This window comes from Neovison vison, chromosome 10, assembly GCF_020171115.1.
Source record: "Neovison vison isolate M4711 chromosome 10, ASM_NN_V1, whole genome shotgun sequence".
Classification (NCBI taxonomy): Eukaryota; Metazoa; Chordata; class Mammalia; order Carnivora; family Mustelidae; genus Neogale; species Neogale vison.
In genome coordinates this window covers 9,918,369-9,935,766 of record NC_058100.1, presented here as the reverse complement: position 1 = coordinate 9,935,766, position 17,398 = coordinate 9,918,369, and the positions used below count along the sequence as shown (strand labels likewise).

Sequence of the window (17,398 nt, the reverse complement as noted above, 5' to 3'; positions counted from 1 at the left end):
AGGATTATCGAAAGACTTTGTTTTTTAACCTTAAAGGAAAAGTACATTAACAGAATAAACCAAATCCCACATATTAATTTTCCTTTCCTTATAGTCTTAAAAGAGGCAGAAACTAGCTTAACCTGAAATATACTCAAATACTGATCTGTAGAAAATGTTCAATTCTGATATAACTCATAAGAAGTGCCTAAGCTTTGATAAATGCAAAATTACAGAGCATATCCTGAGATATAAGATACACATTTACATTCCTTTAAAAGGCAAGAGCAAATTAAAATCACCTGAAAAGATAACTAAGTATGAAGAAGGGACAGGTCCAAATGAAAGGCACTATATAAATTCAAAATATGACAAAATAAATCCCAATATTATCTTTCCTTTGCATTCCCATCCCTAATCTTAAAAAAACAAAAACAAGCAAACAAACAAAAAAGCAAGTAATAGAAGATGAATGCAGATTTTAGTCCAAAATGCCACTCATATGTGAGTCAGTAATCTCCCAAGAGCCTGAGCTGGAAATCCCCGGTATTTAGGATTGATGTCAATGTTGCACCTACAGGTAGTACAACAGAGGACAGTGGCAGGAACAATGGCCTTGGGGTGGCTTAGAACCCTGGTTAAAACCCAGTTCTTGCATTTACAAGCAGTAAGACCATGAAGTTAGCAAACAGCAGCTGGTGGACTTATTTGAGTGTTTGGTTCCATTAATGGGAATGGAAACCAGTAATACCATGAAAGATCCTATAAGGCAATAGGAGAAATCTGTAACACTCTGAAGTTTTATTTGGAAACACCAAACAACAACAACAACAAAATAGAAAACAATGACTAAATAGCCAAAATTTTAGTTATTCTTATCATTCACAAAAAATTGAACATTACAATCTTTAAAAGCATTACACAACAGATATCCTCACTGCGGCTGATCTTTTTAAAAAGCCATCAATGTGCTTTCCTTAAAATAATCTTATATATAATGAGTCACAAAAGACCATATGTGATAGGATTCCATTTATACAAAATGTCCAGAACAGGCAAAATCACAAGACAGAAAGTGGATTCACGGTTTCCTAGGCCTGGGAATTGAGGAGGGGGGAAGCAGATGTGTGCTAAAAATAGGGCCAGGGTTTCTTCTGGGGTGATGAAAATGTGGTGGAACACGGTGATATTCAGTACTTGTGCCTCTGCCCACTTTGCAAAGAGAACATTCATAAGAACGATAAGAAAACATTCCTCTGACAGAACATTCATGTGAACCAATAAGAAAATCTTATTTGGCACATCCTAACCACCAAAACATTTGAAGCAACTGTTTACTTCAAAAAAGCTTTCAAGAAGGGACAGGAAAATGGGGACAACAAGGAAATCTTTTGTAGAGCACCACAAACAGCTGGACGGTAGTTTTCCAGGACATACAGTATAAATGGGCCTCAGTACCTATAACTTTATACTCTCCAGTGAATGCTACTGCAATTGTTTACCAAAGTAATTACAGTCTTTATTAAAGTGATTAAAACAAAGGCTAAAATATAGAAATGAGGTAGAACCTGGAATCAATTTTTCATATTCTACAATGGTAAACAGAATAATAATTACTATAAATATTACAGGAATTATAAAAGCACAAAATATCACACAGGACTAGGTAGGAACAGAAATGAATAAACATCTATGCTAAACAATCGTAATATCTATAACGGAGAAGTAGTTTTCTAAAGGAGTCCCACGAAACGATAAAACTTACTTGGTTCTAGCTTCTTCAGGTCCTCCAGTTTAAATTCTTCTTGAGACTGTGTGGACTGAATTTGAAATATGCATATTACATCTTTTTATTACAAAGATTTCATGATACCCTATGTCTTTTAAGTGGCAAGAACTAAATATTCAAAAAGTGCACAAAATGAAGGAATCCATTTCATGCTCTCAAAGTAGAAAATGGAAAGTCCCGGGATGCCTGGGTGGCTCAGCTGGGTAAGCATTTGCCTTCGGCACAGGTCGTGATCCCAGGGACCTGGGATTGAGCCCCACATCGGGCTCTCTGCTCAGCAGGGGGCCTGCTTCTCCTTCTGCCTGCTGTTCCCCCCCTCTTGTGCTCTCTGACAAATAAATAAAATCTTCTTAAAAAAAAAAAAAAAAAAAAGAATAGAAAATGAAAAGTCCCAAACTGGTTTTTGTTTTTATATTTTAGAACATTTGAGCTAAAAATAACAAAAAATTGAAGTTATATCTTTTCTGTCTACAGTTTATTAAATTTGAACTAAATCTTTTAATAGGAGTTTAACCCATGAATTCCTATTGCTAGACATAGCTTCTGAGACAATACTTTGTGTCAAAGTATTGAGACATTTTAACATTAATGCTTAAGGTTTATTAGAATAGTTCATAATGTATTTTTCTCACATTAGAAAGCAGGAAAAAAAACAGTGTTTACCTGTAAAGCTGCACTTCGTAATTCCAAGCATGTTGCAATTTTGCCTATGGTTTTCTGTAGGAAAAAGAAAAAGCATAAATGCTGAATATACTGTAATTGGTAATTGTTAAAACCACGGTGTTAGTTTTTATTCTAGTTAGTATAGTTAGGGAGCTATACTTTTTTTCAAGTTAAATTTTACTTCTGTGTAGCATCTTGCAGATTTTAGAGAAGAGAAACGGGAAGCAAAGGGCTAGGATAAAGGAGAGAATGTGAGTCTATATTCTCTCCTGACCTAAATGTACCGTGACCAATTTTAAATCAAGTTTGCTTTGATGACAGCTTTAGATTTATTTAAAGGGCAATGAAAAGGACTTCCAACATCTTCCCTCCCAAGTTTTGCCTTCTCTTTATCTCCATTAGGTCTGAAATTCGTTAAAAGATTTAAAATTAAAAATATCTGAAAGCTAGCGAAATGGTATCATTTAATTTTGATGTAAGTCCAATCTTGACTTGATTATGTAGCTAATACTCAGCAAAATCAATACTTGTGATGAATGGTGGCCAGCTTTACAGTCAGACCTGTCTTAGGTGAGCTATAAGAGGAGTATAAATGATAGGGTATAGTCCTTGCTTTTAACAAGCTCAAGTTCTATTATGTGACATGACACTCTACAAAATCACTGTCATATAAAGAAGAGATACTTGATTCTTATAAGCTTTAGCGAAGTGAACCACTACATATGTTCTGAAGAAAGAGTGCAAGATTCTGCGTTAGAACTCGTGCCCCAGTGACTGGGAGGATTTATAACATGGAAAACTGTCACGGTTCAGTTATCCTGAATCTCAAAGTGAAAGTAGAGGGATATAGGTTTGAAAAGTGAAGAGTGACTGAGGGAGTGATAGTGTGTGTGTGTGTGTGTGTGTGTGTGTGTGTGTGTACACGCGCGTGTGCGAGAGAGAGAGAGAAAGAGAGAGAAGGCGTGCACGCTGGGGACAGCAGGGGTCTTTCTGAAGGGAACCTTCCATGACTAGCTGAGGAATTTGTTAGTACTTTAGCAATAAATTGCACAGAAGTTTTTGAATAGAAGAATGACGATCAGATTTGACCTTTAGGAAGACTATTAGGGCAACGATCCCCATAGGCTGGGGGAGAAATGGGAAAAGACCACAGGCAAGAACGGTCAGGCTACTCCAGCTGTCCAGGTACCCATGAATCAGAACAAGAACATGACTGACTAGAGTGGAAGTAAAGAGGACGAGACCCACAGAAGAAACATCTACAAGAGCAGGCAGCTGAATTAGGCCCATTGACATTTTTTAAGTCCTTCCAGAAAAGGGTATTTCTTATGCTTTTATTAAGAATATATCCAGACCATAAAAGTGAAGTATTTATGTACAATATTTGCAATGCCTTCACCACAGAAACACTCTTGGGAAAAAAAATGAAATCTTTTTTTCTACATGTACTGATCACTTGCAAAAGTTTAGTAAATTGGATTTCCACTTGTTTTATGTGTAGCAGGTCCGGTCCTGGCCTCTGGCACTCAGGCGAGCGGGCCCTATGCAATCATCTTACCGACAACCAACTGCTGGGATAGCCGACTCCCACCTTTCCTGAGCAACACAGGACCCTTGGCCAAGGAACAAGTAACACTCCAACATCTCCACAATCTTTAAAAATTTTCTTTTAAGCCCAATATCACCATTTAGAAAATACCCAACTTTATTATGAAATCTTACATTTAAAGATTACATTTAAACTTCATAACTTCAAAAGGACTCAAGATAGCTCATATTTATTTTCTCTCTCAAACAGCTAATGCACAGGAACCAGCAATAGTCTTTTCTACATCAAATCTAATATCTCACTGTTGTTTAAACATACCACTCAACTCTGACAAAACGAGGTGATTTAAATATGTATAAATAAAATTTATGTTTTATTTGTATATATGTATAAAAACATAAAAATACATATAATAATAGAGTAATGGCTAACAGCTATTGAGTACTCAAGTTCTCCTAAGGGATTTATAAGCATTAATTCATGTAATCCTCATTATAACCCTGAGTTAGAGACTATCATTTTATTGATGTGAAAACTGAAGAGAGGTTAAGCAACTTGCCCTAGACATCCGTGTCTTCTAGACATATAATAGTCATATGTATAATAAAGCGATATACTTGTGTTAATATCATTTGGCCATACTTTTTAGGTTTTTAAAAAAATGCTTTTGAGGAAAGATTCTGTATTAAGTTAGATGTATCAATGAGAGGGTCTTTAGAAATATTAGTTAACTCCCTTTCTTCCATTTGGTTTAAAATCCATTTGATTTGAGGCTGTTAACATTTAAGGTAAAATGCAGTTGAACAATTACGATTCCGCTAATAACCTATTTTAAATTTAAACATTTCTGCCAAGTTCAGCAGAACCAACAGCTCTTTACACAGAATCTACTGAACCGTGGCAAACTACCAACAGGCATTATTCATAACTACTTTAAAGGACCACACCCAACATCAGTATTAAAAAGGGAGCAAAGCACTATCATTTTCAGCTGCAGCAATGACTTTTAAAACATGTAGCATTTATTGATGTCAAAATCAAGTGCTTGCTACTGTAACCGTGTCCCCTTTCTTCGAAACAAATGGTCAGGAAAAACGATTAAGCAGCACAAGGTCACTTATGTCCCCATATAAGTACTATTAACTAATGTACATTAAGACTAAGCACTGAAGGTAAATGAAGCTTAGTTTTAAAAGATTTAAATTATTAGCACCTCATTCAAATTAACTGCTCATGCCTAATATGGTACAGAAATGGAAAATGTCCTCATTTTCAGAATATTGGCTATTTTGTCAATGGCAGGGAAATTAGTAAAAAGAGCAGGTAAGGAAAAGATAGCATAAAAACAGACGAAGAGCCGAGTTAATTTTGCTTCAACTTATTCAATTTACATATGGAAAATGTAGTCTAAAAAATACACATAAAGTAGAACAGTCTCAGTCCAGACTTGATTTTTTTATTTAAACAGCCAGCCGTCCACCCTCCAGCCAGAGGGAGGCTGGGTGGGAGGAAAAGGGGAAGGCAGGGGGGGGGGGAGACGGTGGAAAGGGGGAAGGGGGATCCTATAAAATAGGAAACAAGCCCTTAGTGCTGGAACTCTCATTACTACAAATTTGATTCAAAACAGGGAAAAACTTTCTAAGCATCATGAGACAGGATGTTCTATTCTGCCCAGAAACTTACATGAGAAAATCTACAACACCGAAGTAGGGAATTTAATGGAATGAAAGCTTTTGGCAGCTATTCTTTGGCCACTAAACTCAGTTGTTATAATGACAAAACTATTGAGGGTTGAAATGGAAGCTAAGTCAACAAATCGTGAGGGAGGATCAAACAAGAATCCTAAACATTCTCACTTTCCACCAGAAATCTTTGAGAATATTATGAATAGCAAATCCACATGAAGATTTTTAAAAATCACTAATTAATAAAGTTTAGAGAGATCAGTAGTTCTGCTCTAGAGTTTAGATTTAAAATAAATACTAAGATACATATACTATTTTCTCAAAAATTAATATTTCTTTGATCTTAAATAATTTATATGGATACATATCAATAACCTAAGCACCAACAAAACATTTATTCATCAACTATTTTTTAAAAGCTTATTGTGAGCCAGACAGTAAAAAGTCTCATAAAGAAATATTGGTTGTTTTTTAGAAAAATGTTTCGTAGTCCCAGAAACTATGAATGGTTAGCATAATTCTAAGATTTGTCACTGCTGTAAAAACAGTAGAATAGCAAAAAGCATAAAAAATATAATTCAAAATAGAAAACATAAAGAACAATTTTGCTTAGAATAATATAACGTATATTCTGCATCTTCCCCGTTTTTGAGGAAAACGCAATTGAGTTTCTTCTTTGGCCTTTGGCTAATGTGCCAGGTCTGGCATTCGATTAATTTTGCAAACCTAACAGTTGGTTTCAAAACCTCCTATAACATGTTCTTCAGAACATTAGACCCAATGAAGTGTTCTATAAGGGGAAGGGGAGCGTCCAAAAGCAAACAAATCTAACAAACACTCCATTACTAAAGTCTTTTAAAAAAAATTCAACATATACATTAGCATATTAAAAGCCCTGACAAGTCACAGACTCTCTGTTCAAATAACATCTATTCATTTTTCAGAGGCAGTGTTCCCCCAAATCATCTGGGAAATCTTTGTTTCCTAATCATTAACTTGGAGCCTCTAACTTTTTCCTTGTGTGACATTCAAAAATAAGGTCTATAGGTCAATATGAGTTTTTTTGCCCACTGTGAATGTTTCACCTGCATTTCTAAAGAAAATTAAATTTGTATATGCATTTAACTTGCTTTATGTTCCTAATGTAGTACGGAATGATTTGGGGGTCCTTCTCCAAGCTCAAGGAATAGGCAGGCACAAGCTCTCTCTATAGTCACAAGCAGGAGCCACAAATGCCCCCTACGCAGGTATTATAAATAACAAATGCCTCCAAAATCAGGCCTCCAGGAAAGGAAGAGGTACAGAAAACTTCAAAGGTATAAGTCATCAGAAGATAGAGTGAAGATCATGTAGAGTTATCTAATCCCTCATTTCATACGTAAGGAAATTAGGGCCGGGGGACAGAGCCCGGATTCAAGACCAAGTCGTCTGACTCCAGATCACAGGCTTTTCTCCTAGGTCATGCCTCCCAGGCCTTATGGGGTATAAGACCCGTGGGTCTGTATAAACTAAAAACAAGGCAGCATCAGTGGCTGCTGAGGAAGTTATAAATTAAAGAATAAAGAACATTATCGAACATCAGGTTGCTTCAGACTTAGAAAGTTAAAGAAAATTAAGAAAAAGTTTATTTTTTCTTGTTAGTTTAATCATTGTATGACAAAGCTCATTTCTTGACAGCATTTAAAAAATTTTGCTTTGTTTCAAAAGAACTCACCTACTATTTGAGGTCACGTGGCTCAGAGGTCCTAAGGTGCTGATGACAAAGCATGGAAGTAACACCAGGCAAACAGGTGATTCAAGTACTGGGGGAGGAGGGGTCATGAAACTTTAAAAAAATCCCCCAGGCTTTCATCTGTTTCCATATTCATAAGTTTGTCAGCTATTAATTTGCATACTCAAATATTTGAGATTGTTTCAAATTAATTTTGTGATGTCGCCTGATCACTTTTTTTTTTTTTTAAGATTTTATCTATTTATTTGACAGAGAGAGTGAGCACAGGCAGATAGAGTGGCAGGAAGAGGCAGAGGGAGAAGCAGGCTCCCTGCTGAGCAAGGGTTATTGTGTTGATCCCAGCCTCCTGGGATCATGACCTGAGCCAAAGGCAGCTGCTTAACCAACTGAGCCACCCAGGCGTCCCAGCTGGTCACTTTCTTTCTTTTTTTTTTTTTTTTAAGATTTTATTTATTTATTTGAGAGAGAGACAGTGAGAGAGAGCATGAGCGAGGAGAAGGTCAGAGAGCGAAGCAGACTCCCCATGGAGCTGGGAGCCTGATGTGGGACTCGATCCCGGGACTCCGGGATCATGACCTGAGCCGAAGGCAGTCGTCCAACCAACTGAGCCACCCAGGCGTCCCACTTTCTAATCAATTCCTAGAGTTCACATATTTTATAGAGGAGATAAAGCATATAGTCTTTGTTCCTTTCCTAGAGCAAACCAATCATTTCCTCTGTAACAATTAAACCTAAATTTCCTAAATCTACTGCATACATTAACAACTGTAAAGGAAAAAAGAAAAATGCACCTGTAAATTGGAATAACGTGTTTTCTAAATACAGAAAAAAAAGTATAGGTGATGTAGATACTAAGTATTTTTAAGATGCAAATATACTGACTTGTGTAAGAAATATCCTAACCCTAATCTTTGATGTTTTTAATCTGTTCAAACCCATATACGTAAGAGTCAAATGAATATAGGAAAAGGACTAAAATAAATTTTAGACTTTCTTAAAATGCACGCAGAAAACCACTCCCACCCCTCGTACAAAAAAAGGAATAATAAAAACAAATTAAGTCACTACAGTTTTCAGTGTCTTTTCTTAAGAGATGGAAAAACTGACAACAGTAATTTTTTTCATTATCTACAAGATTAAAATTTGACTTAACACTAGATACTCTAAGCCAGGAAAAAATGGGACTTGCTTCTTCCTGTTTCTTCTCACTCTTTGAAAGCAAAGCTTCTTAAAGTATCCCACTTTTTATAATCTCTAAAAGTCCAGGGCACCGACTCCAACATGTTAAAATCTTAATATTCAAGGGCACCACTGAGACATTTTGCAAGTTTATGCATTTATTTTGCTGATGGATTCTTATGCCAAATTCTTTACTTGAACTATTTTTAAAAAATTATTATTTTATTATTAATTTTTTTTCAGTGATGGCTTTTGGGGGATTTTTCTTTTCCCCTTTAGCTTTGTGTTTGTTTTGAGAGGAGGAAGAGGGGTTAAGAAAATTCAGAGTTAAAAAAGTATTGAAGTTGGACAGAATTACTCACAGTCAAACTTGAGCCTCTGGAATCTACCCCTCTCCCAAAGAGTGTAGATAGCCTCCACTGAAGTTTAAGTCTGAACGGCTGAGTCGAGAAATTCATGAAGTGAGAAAGTCACTAACTGGTAAATCATGTTACCTCAGCGATCACTCTATGTTCCCCAAAGCATAATAATGTCATTTTTTGTACTTAAGTATAAGTTTCCGTTGTTTTTGCTTAATGGCTTGAAAGACAGAATCTTTTTCATTTGGAATCTGATAATATGTAGAGATTATTTTATAGTACCTTCTGTTCTTCTGTGAATTCGGAATTATTGTGTTGAGCTTGGGCCTCTTTTTGTAGATGTCTTGCTAATCTGTAAGAAGAAAACAATACATTCTTCAGAACTGAAGGAAAGCAAACTATCTCAAGTGCAATAATGAAATAATTTAAATCTTTTAAAAGAGACAATGAAGTACAATAATATGTTGCTGTGCTTTCAAAGTCTAAATCTACATTATCTTTAGAATCAAACTCTATACAACAAAAATGAAAATAAGATATAGTACTTTTGGGGCGCCTGGGTGGTTCAGCCCTGCATCAAGCTCCCTGCTTGGTGGGAAACCTGTTTCTCCGTCTCACACTCCCCCGCTTGTGTTCCCTCTCTCCCTGCTTCTTTCTCTTTGTCAAGTAAATAAGATCTTAAAAAAAAAAAGATATAATACTTTTTATACCATTGCACTGGGACAAATTTCAGCTCTAGGCAGTAAAAACAGAATCTTAGAGCTGGAAAGAATCTCAAGTGGCAACTAATCCAACTTTCTTCAGGATGCATGAATTTCTTCTTTAACAAGCCAATAAGCAATTGTCCAGATTTTGCTTAGACATTTCAGTGAGCACCAGTCATAGTACCAGCCAGAGACACTTTATCAGTCTATCATTAATTTGCTGATAAGATTAGTCCAAATAACAGCCATGACAAAGTGATAAGTCTATTAAATTATGCTTTTCAAAATATTTTTCATGAAAAATAAAGAAAATCTTTCACCAATCAGACATGAAAATCATTGTTTGTCCAATTATCATTCTTAAAAATAGCAGCTAGGCCTTGGATAAGTTTTCAAGGATGGATCTGTGTTACTAGTCCAAACTCAACAGTAAGGATCCAAAGCTTGTTCTCTCTCCCTCTCTCTCTTTTTTAAAAAGATTTTATCTATTTATTTTGACAGAGAGAGAGAGAGAGAGAAAGCGAGAGCATGCATGTACAAGCAAGGGGAGGGGCAGAGGGAGAAGCAGGTTCCCCAAGAGGCAAGGAGCCCAATGCCGGGACTCCATCCCAGGACCCTGGAATCCTGACCTGAGCTGAAGGCAGACACTTAACTGACTGACCCACTCAGGCATCCCCAAAACTCTTCCTGAGACAATAAAAACTAAAAGACTGACTCTTACAATGAAACAATAAAAGGACAAATAACTTAATTTAAAAATGGAAAAAGAATTCGAACTTTAAAAAAAAAGATTTATTTATTTTAGAGTGAATGAGAGAGACTGAGAAAGCGCGAGCTAGGGAGGGGCACGGGGAGAAGCGGACTCCCCTCTGAGCGTACAGCCTGACTCCGTGCTCGATCTCATGACCCCGAGATCATGCCCTGAGCCAAACCAAGAGTCAGACACTTAACCGACTAAACTACACAGGTGTCCCTTGAACATTTTTCCAAAGAAGATACAAAAATGGTCAATAAGCACATGAATATCATATCATTAGTCATTAGGGAACTACAAATCAAAACCGCAATGAGATACCTCCTCATATCCACTAGGATGGGTACAATTTCTAAAAAGAGAGAAAAAAAAATACTGGTGTTGGCAAAGATATGGAAAATTTGGAACCTTCATACAGTGCTGGTAGGAATGTAAAATGATGCAGTCGCTGTGGAAAACAGTTTGGCAGTTCCTCAAAAGTTAAACATAGAGTTACCATACATAAAACCCAGCAATTTCAAAATTCTAGGTATAGTCCAAGAACTGAAAACATGCTCACACAAAAAAACCTGCACACGGACGCTCGAACTGGAAACACCCATAATGTCTATCAACTTGCAGAATGAATCAACAAAATGTAGTGCATCCACTCAACGAAATACGATTTGGCGGCAAGAGGAATGAAGACTGAAACATGCTACAACACGGATGAACCTCAAAAACATTATGCTAGGGCGCCTGGGTGGCTCAGTGGGTTAAGCTGCTGCCTTCGGCTCAGGTCATGATCTCAGGGTCCTGGGATCGAGTCCCGCATCGGGCTCTCTGCTCAGCGGGGAGCCTGCTTCCTCCTCTCTCTCTCTGCCTGCCTCTCTGCCTACTTGTAATCTCTCTCTGTCAAATAAATAAATAAAATCTTTAAAAAAAAAAAACATTATGCTAAATGAAAGAAGCCAGATGCAAAAAAAAAAAAAAAAAAAAAAAAATCACGTATGATTCCATTTACACAAAATGTCCAGAATGGCTAAGTCCACAGAGGCAGCAGATTTGCGGTTGCCAGGGGCTGGGGTAAGGAAGGAATTGAGAGCGACCGATAGCAGGTATGGGGTTTGAGGGTGATGGAAATGTTCTGAGATGAGATGGTGGTGACGGCTTCATAACCATGCAGAGCCACAGACGGCTCTGGGAATATACTAGAGCCACCAAATGGTACAACTTTACAATAAGAGATCTTATGTGATATTTATCTCAATTTTTAGAAATTTTAGAAATCGAGAGATTCTTTGGTGAAACATTTTGTAACTGGCAAAAGAAGTTAAAAATCGTAATTCTCAAGCATACTATACCATTCTGGGTGGGGAATAAAACCAAGAGTGCAAAGAGTAGCAAGCATTAGATTTCCTACCAAGCCCACTGCAAGACAGTTCACTGAGTTTCCAAAGAAAAGTCTTAGATGAGAGTTCTATTCTATGCAATCATGTCTTCAGAGTTCAGGTGTAAAGTTCATTAGATTTGATGGCGTCCATCCAATCCAACTCCTACCACAAATTATTGACATTTGCCAGGAATCACTCCATTATGTTACTTAAAATGCTTCTATCCATTTATTTATTGTACCTCAAAGGTAGAACCCCCATAATATTATCCTATGATGTCATGTAGAGACCCTCTCTTCGTGGATTCTACCCAGAAGAAAACACAAAAACAGATACAGCCATTATCCTTGTCCTTGCTCTGCACTCGATTTCTAATTCTTGCTGGCCTACCACTTATATGAAGTTCTCTTTTAGGAATTATTGTCTCTCTTTAATGATGTCAACTATATATCTCCGATACCAGGGAAGTTATAATGGGGCACAGTTTCTTTACTGGAATAGTTCTACATGCAGTATGCTAATAGTGACTGTTAACTTAAGCAGGGTCACTCTTGGAAGAAAGAGGGTAGCTCTTAACTGCTCAAATGCTAATAACAGTCAGCAGGCAAGGATATTAAATTCAAACAGAATCCTGCTTTTAAAAATTAGGCAACAGACTGGGAGGAAATATTTGCAAATCATGTAACTGATAAAGAACCTGTACCCAGAATACATAAGGAACCCTTATAAACTCAAGAGGTAAAAGAGAAACAACTCAATTAAAAAATGGGCAAAAATTTGAATAGACATTTCCCGAACCAGATTTACAGAGGGAAGATAAGCCCAAGAAAGGATGCTGGACATCATCAGTCATAAGAGAAAGGCAAATTAAAACTACAGTGAAGTACCTTATACACCTACTAGAACGGCTAGATAGCCAGTGACAAACGCCATCAATCTGGAGAACAGTAACTCTGATACGCTGCTGGGAGAAATGTAAAACTGTATAGTCAGTCTGGACAATACGGCAGTTTCCTTCAAAAAGTACACATAAATTTACGTTAACCAGAAATCCCACTCTTTGGTATTTACCCAAAAAGAATGAAAATATATGTGCTCACAAAGACATGTGAATGTTCACAACAACATTACTGGTAACAGTAAAAAAGGAGAAACAACTTCAAAGTCCCTTAGCTAGGGAAAGGACACACAGATGCGGTATATCCATACAATGTTAACGCTACGCAGCGGTAAAAAGGAACAAAGTACTGATATACGTTCAACATGGATGAACCTCAAACACATTAGGCTAAATCAAAGAAGCCACATACCAAAGACCACAATTTACATAATTCAATTTACATGAAATATCCAGAAGAGACAAGATCTTAAGAGACAGAATATAGATTAGTGGTTGCCTAGGGCTGGAGCAGGAATATGGAGTGATTGCAAATGGGCTCAAAGGAGCTTTTGTGGGATGATGGAAACGTCATAAAATTTGATTATAGTGATGGTGGTACAACTCAGTAAAGCTAATAAAAATTAACTGGACTATACATAAAAATGGGTGAATTCTATGGTATATAAGTTATACTATTTTTAAAAACTTTTTTAAAGGCCTGTGTAAAAAAATTTTCTAAATCCATAAATGATGGCACCATTTTAAGACAAAGTGAGACATGATTTTGGCCACTGAGGGAAAATGCACATGATCGGGGTATTAGATGAGCAGCTCAAAGAGTTCACATTCTCCTGGGAAAGGCGAGAAACCTGTCAAATTTTCTCTAGAGAAGCATCTCCTCTCACAAGGACGCCTCCAGCACTGCTCTCAAGAGGGAGCTGAAATATCCTTGGAACACATAAACAAGTGACTGAAGGAAACCCCACAACAATCCACAACAAAAATTAGTGCTCCTCAAACTACCTGTAGTGAAGGACGAGTTTCTTTCCCCAATCTGTTCCAAGCTAGTACTTCTCTAAAACATAAAAACTCTGAAGATGTCCAATTGCTATTAAGTTTCTAAATCTTCAATCTCAATTCTTTACCTCACTGCAGACCAGCACCCCTCTGTAGACCCACTCTGAGTAGCACTGTTGAAGGCATTAATAAAGATGATTAAAGCAAGGATTATTCAGTCTTCAAACTCATTCATTTAACAAATATTGATTGAACATCCGTGTGCCAGATTAATACCTCAGCACTGATCCTGCAAAACACCTGATTCTGAGCAACACAGTCCATGCCATTCTAGTGGAAGTCTGGGGTCATGTATCCCCAGGCTGCTGAAAGAGCTGGCCTGCTTCATGGAATTATTTTTAAGTGACCAGGTATATCTTGGCTAGCGATTCTAATTCTCACATATTTGTTTAAATCTTCCAACAGCACTTTAATATCAACTCAATGCTCCCACGGCATACTTCCGAATTCCGAATCCATATTCATTCAAAAGAATACAACATATAGTATCTAAGTAAACAATTATTTAATAACAGCCTAGCTTCCCTAGGACACGATGTATATAGTCAGAATAAGAAAACACCTCCAACTCTGCCCTCTTAGAGTTTACATTCAAGTGGGAAGAGAGACAATAAACCAAATGAATATGTAAAATATATTGTATTTTAGATGGTGATAAATTCTATGAAAAAAATTAAGCAGGATTGGCGGGGGGATGGTTAGGATGTGGAAGACGAGGTAGAGGGACTTGGGGTGGATAACAGGTTTCACTATTTTAAATAAGGTAGCCAGAGAGGAACTTACTAAGATAATATCTGAACAAAGACCTGAAGGAGGTGACCAAGGACCTAAGCAGATAATGAGAGAATGTTCCAGAAAAAGTACAAAAGCCCTAAAGCAGAAGCATGCTCCTGGAAACAGCAAGCAATGTGGTAGCACATACTCTTTTTCTACTTCCGTAATAGCAAAACCCATTTACTTTAAAATCCTTCATTAGTCTCTCAGGGTTTTGAAGGTAGGAATCAAATCTACATCTTTACATCTCCTGCTCTTGTCACTGAAAGAAAACATTGTTTAAGCGATAGTATTCTTACATCATGACAGTACAAACATGTTTCTTTCCTCCCCAACATCTCCACTCCCATAAATTCCCTCTGTGTTGCAAGACCATAAAGTCCCTGCTGCCCAACCAGAAATGCCAATTATCCTAGACTCTTCCTCACTCATTCTCAACATCCAGTCACTAAATGCTGTCCATTCGTTTTTCTAGTATTTAGCGGCCCCCAAATGGTCTCCTTTTCTGCAACATTTCCTCCCAGATAACTGAAATAAAAAGGACAATTTGTCTTCATTTTTTTAACATATTAATTTTAAATTCAACCTCATTTGATATGTAGCCTATGTATTTACAAAATCTTAGCCAATCGTTACTCCTCCGACACTGGCAGTTCTTATAATTTGAGAACTTCTCTGAATCATGAAGTTCAAAGGTTAGTACCGTGGCCCAACAATGGATTTGTATGTGGCTATTACTCTCATTGAGATGTTTCTAGAAATTCCAGCTCAACAGCTTGCATACTCAATTTTCCTTTGTAATTTCAATTGGACACGGTATTCTTCACTTTCCACTGTGAAGTCCGCTGCTGAATGCCAACAGCTGCTAAGTCCCGCCGTATGACAAGTGAAGGTAGCTTTACATTTCAGGGGATGTGATTCTAGTGAAGCCGCAAAATGGGTACACATAGGTGCTCACTAGCTACGGTAAGCATAAGACTGGTAACGAGGGAAACCTCCTCATTTGTCCAATTCACATACACCAGGCATGTTAAATAAACCGAACTAAGCACTATGTAGTACAGCAGTCAGGATTTGGGAGTTAGAAAAAATCAGATTTCAGCAGTAGCTTTATGACCCCCGTTAATTTGTTTAACCTGAGCTTCAGCTTCCTCATTTTGTAAAATGAGAGTAATGTTCTCACTAAGTAGTTGCAGGAGTGCGTGAAATCAAGCAAAGGTGCAAGACAGAGCTAGTACTTGTTATACTTGGCAACAGGGCCCAGGGCACGGTTGTTTTCAGGGCTCTTTGAAATTACAAGTCAGTACCTTGGGGGTCTAAAACATCTGCACATTTGAATTATCTTAATGGTCAGATAAAAACAAGAGACTATTGTACGGAAAGGAAATAGAATTTAAAGTTCCCAACACTCAGCGACACGGGGGGGGGGGTGGTTGATTTTTCTCACAGGGTTTCATACTCAGTAACACCTCAAACAATAACTTGCTTTTAACCAAGAAGTAATTCATGGCAACAGTTTGCAAACAATAGCATTTTAGCAGACAGTTCTAATTTTTCAGTAAAAGGTGCAAGAAATTAAGCAAGGTTTTATTTATTTTTTTTAAGATTTTATTTATTTATTTGATAGATCACAAGTAGGCAGAAAGGCAGGCAGATGGGAAGGGGGAAACAGGCCCCCTGTTGAGCGGAGAGCCTGATGTGGGGCTCGATCCCAGGACCCCGAGATCATGACCTGAGCCGAAGGCAGAGGCTTAATCCACTGAGCCACCCCGCTGCCCCAGCAAGGTTTTATATAGGCGTAAATCTTGTCTTTTAACTTAAAAAGCCTCCCTAAAGTTTTTTTTTGGGGGGGGTTGCCAGAAAGGGTAAAGAAATTGGGACTTCGGGTCAAAGATCAAAGAAACGGGCACTCACAAAGTACCCTGCGGCTATACAGTAGACACAGGACGAGGAGGAGCGACCCAGAGAGGGAGCGGTGGCTCCCGTGCGCGGTCCATTAATTCAGTTCGCTCTCTTCGGTTCACATCCTGCGCGGACTCCACCCAAAGCAACCGAGCGAGGGGGTGGGTGGGACTCCCACAGCCAAGCAAATAACAGTCCCAGAAACCGAAACGGAATCGAGGTGAATTGTGAAAACACGGCTCATCCGAAAGAGGGGTGGGGAAGGGGCGCCAGAGGGGACCCTTCCCTTGGCGGGTGAGGCGCCCCGGTCCCCGCTGCTTCCTGGGGGCGCCCCCGCCCCTCGAGCGCCACCAGTTCCCTCCTGTCCTACACATGGGAGGAGGAAGGCACCGCAGCGAGCAAGGCCACTCATCCCTGGAACGTGGGCGGGGAACACACAAGTATCCCTCCGAGATTCTAGAAGAGAAACTGAGCGGCAGCGACCTGAGAGAGGCGAGGGAAAGGAGGGAAGGGCTCCGACTGCAGAGCCGGGGAGACGGGAACTACAGAGGCAGCCTGCTAGGGCGGGCGCCCCCGGAGAGGGGGGCTACCTGTTGAATGGGACGGACCCCGTGGCGGCGGAGGGAGAGAGGGGCGCGAAAGCCCAGCGAGCGGGCTGCAGTCTCCTGGGCAGCCCGTCCGGGGCCAGCGCGATCCCAGCCCCTGTGCCTTCGGGGGCCCCACCCTGGGATACGATAAGAGACACGGAAGAAGAAAGGGGGAGGCGGCCGACCGGAGCCCGGCTGGCCCGCTCCCGCGGTTAGTCACTCACATCTGATACTCGTCTATCGCCTCCACCAGCTGGCCCCAAGAGTCGAAGTCGGCGCCTCTCCTAAAACTGGCGCCCCAGCGCTGCAGCAGACTCCGGGTCACCTCCGACATGGCCGGTGCCCACCCCGTCCCCTCCCGCCCCTACCCCAGCGAGGCCGGGCTCTAGCGCGCCATCCTCCCCGGGCCTGG

At 39.1% G+C, this 17,398-nt stretch overlaps 1 protein-coding gene across 1 annotated transcript in view; it reads right to left on the bottom strand.

The window, feature by feature from the left end:
- The window catches only part of AIDA (axin interactor, dorsalization associated), a 39,388-nt gene extending 21,998 nt beyond the window's left edge, over positions 1-17,390 (bottom strand). Inside the window, exons 1-4 of the mRNA XM_044266796.1 lie at positions 17,211-17,390; positions 9,218-9,287; positions 2,432-2,485; positions 1,745-1,799 (exon numbers count right to left, since the gene is read on the bottom strand). Of these exons, the coding sequence (XP_044122731.1) occupies positions 1,745-1,799; positions 2,432-2,485; positions 9,218-9,287; positions 17,211-17,320 (289 nt within the window). The 5' untranslated portion in view covers positions 17,321-17,390. The remainder of the gene's footprint in view (positions 1-1,744; positions 1,800-2,431; positions 2,486-9,217; positions 9,288-17,210) is intronic.
- Positions 17,391-17,398: the final 8 nt, after the last annotated feature.